Here is a 4899-nt window from a genome sequence, read left to right on the forward strand (position 1 = left end):
GTCTTCTTCATGGGTTTTACTCGCGCATTGTTAACAGATCCATACCGCCACCTACTGAAAGGAGCGTGGATATTCTGCTGTATATTCCAAAACGTTCTACATATTTCTATATATTTAACCCAATACATTTCAACTGTGCATTTATTATTTTCCCTGGTTCTGGACTATTATCTAAGATGCTGGATATTGTAAATGCCTGACAAATTGTTTCGGTTTCATTTATACTATTAATGCATGTTCTACAGGTTCTGCTTCTTGACATTAATCCATGATGCATAAACCTGTTTTATTGTTCTCCATGATGTATAACCTAGCATTAATTAGAGTGTCCCTTTCTCAGATGTGTGAGATCAGTTCTTTTATGTTGATGTTGACTGAGGTTAACAGGTCTTGCAGTTTTGCAAATGGAATTATAAATGCATTGCCTCCCTAACCTCTATGCATATCTTAATACACAAATATGCACTGCACATTTAAACTGCATATTCATCTGGATGTTTAAACATTTGATCTTTTTGAGGCCCAACACAAATGAATATTAACTAGTTTTTGCTTACGGCTGATGGTCATAAACATACTTCACATGCTGTGATGAACTCTATGGTGATCTTGAGAAACTGCAGATACAATTTTCATTCCATCAGTAGACTGATGCAGTTTGAGGTGCTGCATTATATACTAGATCAATAAAACTAATAATTTGACATTTGATTTCCTTATGCTAATGTTCAAGATTATTATGTGGCGTTCCTGCATTTTTGCTGTCAGACAGTTGTCAAGGTCTTCAGTGACAAAAATACACGAAACACAATTTAGTCTTTAGTTCAAACTTGTATTAAAGCTCATAAAACAATATCAAGTACAACTGACCGGAGATAAAATCATATCATGTCTCTGTTTACAGCAAACACATCTTTTGTCTCACATTAGAAAATGTAGCTTACATGATTTTGATACATTATATACCAAATATTAAAAATATGTAAATGTAAAAAATATATCTGAGTGCTAAATTTGATAATTAGAATTATGATTAGCATTAATCCCAAAAGCATTATGATTGTAGGCTTTATACTGAAGACCCAGAATCCTCTCTGTTCTGATCACTGACTCTATTCCCTTCACTGCTCCACCTGTTAATAAAGCAAAATAATAATTTATATCAACCCTAAACCAACAATAACCATCAAATATCACTCCTGCACATGGATGTTCCTAATAATGTAGCATTATTAATTTTAAAGTGCATGTGTGTATTTCCTTCATTAAAATTACTAACAGCTGCAGTTTTGTGCAAATGTGTGCATATAAGAAAAATATAAAAATCTCTGTTCTGACACAGTGCTATAAGTTAAAGCTTTAAAACTTTTTTTTGTTGTGCGGATATTCTCATTTAAGAAAAGAGTTCATGTTTGAATATTTAATGAACGTAATAGATTCTGGGTACAGACGTCACATCATCACACATATTCATTTATGCTCAAACTATAATGAGGCTCTTCTGAGGATCCTCACCTGATAATGAAGCTCCTTTTCATTTCACAGGTTTCTAAGATTTAGACCAGGATGTAAACTGCATACCAGTGTGCTTTGTAGCAGCTCTAAACAAAGGCTGTTCACGGTCTAGTCTGTAAGGAGAAATCAGAAGAGAAAATAATCAGTGTTGGCTGTGAAGAATTGCAAATTAGTTACTATATTTCAATTTAAAAAGTAAAATGAAGTGTCACATTAAATTAAGATTCTTAAAGTTAGTTACTTTATTAGTTACACACACATATATCTAAAACAATATTTGGGTTTTAAATATAATCCATTTAAAACATGAATTATATTCAAATGTTGTTATGACTGCAGAAGAGTCTATGACTCCTATTGAGTCACTGTAAAGAGAAACACATGCTGATGAGTTTATGGTTTATGTGATTGATGACAAAAAGCAAATACAAATGATATACTTAATTCAAATTAAAACCTCTGAGTGAAACTTTCACTAGTTAAAGCTGTTTGTCCCCTAGTTTAAACATTGCTTTTATTGGTCTTTGTAAATAATGTTAAATAATGTGAATAATATTTCTTGTCCAAAGTAAAAATGTATAATAAAAATTAAAGTTTTGAATGTCAGATTTGTTCTGACACAAACTCTTCCAATAAAGCTTAATACAAATTTATTTTGACATATTTTTGAAAGATGTCCCATGTATTAAAGCTATATGAAGCTCTCTTTAATACCACAAAGAGATATTTACTCACCTCAGTTTACAGTTTGAGTCTCGTAGCACATCAATGAGCTGCTGCTTTGAGTCTCCAATCATATTGTTTCTCAGATCAAGCTCTTTTAGAAACTGCAGTGCTTTTGTGTTTGTCAAAGCCTGAGTTAAAGCAGAAACGTCTGTAATGCCACAGAAATTTAGACTAAAAAAAGACAAACAGAAAGACAGAATCATAAAAAAAAATCATAATTAATAATTGTAAACAAACAATATATGAACTTATATGAATCTGATTTAAACGATGTGCTTTTAAGAATTATGATATTCCTCACCTCAGTCTCTCCAGTTTACAGTCTGAATCCTTCAGTACGTCACATAAGTGACTCATTCCTGTGTTTTTTATTTGATTCTCACTCAGGTCCAGTTCTCTCAGGTGTGATGGGTTTGATTTCAGAGCTGAGGTCAGGATGAGACACTGTTCATGTGCAATACTGCATCCACACAAACTGAAGACAGAAAAAGAAAATACAATGGTTCAGATCCATGTTAAGCTCATGTGAGTTAAATGCATCATGTTACATTATTTTAGTTGTGTCATTTTAGTTGTCTTCTTTCACAGCAAATTTGTCAGATTTCAGCACATGAAACCATTTTATAGCCACAAAGTATCAAATGCTTCAGAGTTTAATGTTCTTTATGCTGACACACATACTGAACAATCAGTAGCTAATTAGCTAATATACATTTTCAGTCTTTCTTTAGATGAGGAAATGCCAGATGTAGTGATATAAATGATGTGACATGAGTCTGTTTTCTTAAAATAAATTAACAGTAAACTTTAACCACACCGTAACTGTTGTACAGTGTAATAATACTAACTCTAGTATTTCCAGCTTGCATTGTGGGCTCATCAGTAGATCACTGAGGTTTTTCACTCCAGAGTCTCCTAGTTCATTCATTCTCAGGTCCAGTTCTCTCAGGTGTGATGGGTTTGATTTCAGAGCCGAAGTCACAGCAGAACAATCTTCATCTGTCATATCACAGCCTTTTAACCTACATTAAGAGAAATGAGAAAAATCACACTTCATTCCGTTTCATTTAAATAACAAAACATTTTTTTCTTGTATGTGAATATTCTTCACCTCAATCTCTCCAGTTTACAGTGTGAATCCTTCAGTACGTCACATAAGTGATTCACTCCTGTGTTTTCTATTTCATTTCCACTGAGGTCCAGCTCTCTCAGGTGTGATGGGTTTGATTTCAGAGCTGAAGTCAGGATGAAACACTGTTTCTCTGTAATAATGCATTCACACAGACTGAGGATAAAAAGAGAAAAGGCAATGAAACAAACACATGTTAAGTTCACGTGTGAGTTAAATTCATGAGTAAATACCATACAGTACAATTATATATAAAAAATAATAATTTACACAGTGTGCACAATGTACACAGATAAAATCATTTATAATAAGCACTGCAATATTCCATTAAATAAGAATTGTCCATTTTGATTTCATGGTGACTTTAAGAAACTAAACAGTTAATCACACTGTAACTGCTGTACAGTATAATGATACTAACTGTAGTTTCTCCAGCTTGAATTGTGGGTTCATCAGTAGATCACTGAGGTTTTTCACTCCAGAGTCTCCTAGTTTATTCCCGCTCAGGTTCAGTTCTCTCAGGTGTGATGGGTTTGATTTCAGAGCTGAAGTCAGAGCAGAACAACCATCATCTGTCATATAACAGCAGCTTAACCTACATTAGAAAGAGAGCATAAAAAGATAGAAGAAAACTATTTATTTAGTAAAGTCACAAAATAAATAAATTAAATAATTTAAAAAAACAGACAGAGGAAGAGGGTCTGAGTGCCTTTGGATAATTTGTTTCCATGTTTTTACTGTACCTTTAAAACAGAAAAACAAATAAACCGTTCGTTTATCACATATTTGACACTTCTTTCTTCTGCGTAGGTGTTGGTTCTGATCTCTGATCTCATGCATCGAGATCAAAAAAGCTTTTCACCCATTAAAAAAGCAACGGTGATACAGGGTCATAACCAGAGCTGCTGCCATCATTCTGATGGTGGGGCGTCACATTATTAGGCCTGCACTACTTTATTATACAATATTTGATCTTTTTCCTTTAACATACATCACTAAGTGATGCTCCAGGACACATCAGGTGTTTTCAAGTCTTTCAACAACCATACACCCTTGCCCAGATGACCTAGCCAGGGTTGACTATCTCCTGATCCACAACCACCATGCAGGAACCTCTGTTGCCTTTGTGGCTGACTTAATACCCCGTTGCCTGCTGGGCCCTCTGATGCCCAGCATGTCATACACTCTGCAGAGAGCCTTAGCCGTAAAACCCTCTGCAACCTACCTTAATTGGCTTGTACCTTGCGACAAGCCATTGCTCCGGCACTCTTCTACCAGCTCGGTACACTTGGTTCTCTTCCTCTCATTGGTCTCCTCGATATAATCCTTCCAGGGAACTGTGAGTTCTAAAAGGATGATCTGCTTGGAGGCTTTTAAGATCAGAACCATGTCTTGCCTTAGCCATGCTTTCCCTGGTCGACTTTCAGCTCTCAGTCCTGTGCTGTTGAAAGCAGATCAAAGGAGGTGGTCCTGTAGCTAGTGTTACCTTCTCCCCAGCCTTGACAAAAGTTATGGTCTTCTTCACTGGA

At 35.0% G+C, this 4899-nt stretch overlaps 1 protein-coding gene across 1 annotated transcript; it reads right to left on the bottom strand.

Annotated features, from left to right (window-relative positions):
* Nucleotides 1–2246: 2246 nt before the first annotated feature.
* On the bottom strand, nt 2247–4759 carry LOC107728051 (ribonuclease inhibitor-like). Its single transcript, XM_016538110.1, has 6 exons — nt 4596–4759; nt 3792–3965; nt 3353–3526; nt 3090–3263; nt 2543–2716; nt 2247–2412 (listed from the first exon to the last, which is right to left on the bottom strand). The coding sequence occupies exons 1-6, from the start codon at nt 4757–4759 to the stop codon at nt 2247–2249; spliced, it is 1026 nt and encodes a 341-aa protein (XP_016393596.1).
* Between the last annotated feature and the right edge of the window lie 140 nt (nt 4760–4899).

The sequence above is a fragment of the Sinocyclocheilus rhinocerous genome, unplaced genomic scaffold, assembly GCF_001515625.1.
Source record: "Sinocyclocheilus rhinocerous isolate Xijiao unplaced genomic scaffold, SAMN03320098_v1.1 scaffold25424, whole genome shotgun sequence".
NCBI classification, from domain to species: Eukaryota; Metazoa; Chordata; class Actinopteri; order Cypriniformes; family Cyprinidae; genus Sinocyclocheilus; species Sinocyclocheilus rhinocerous.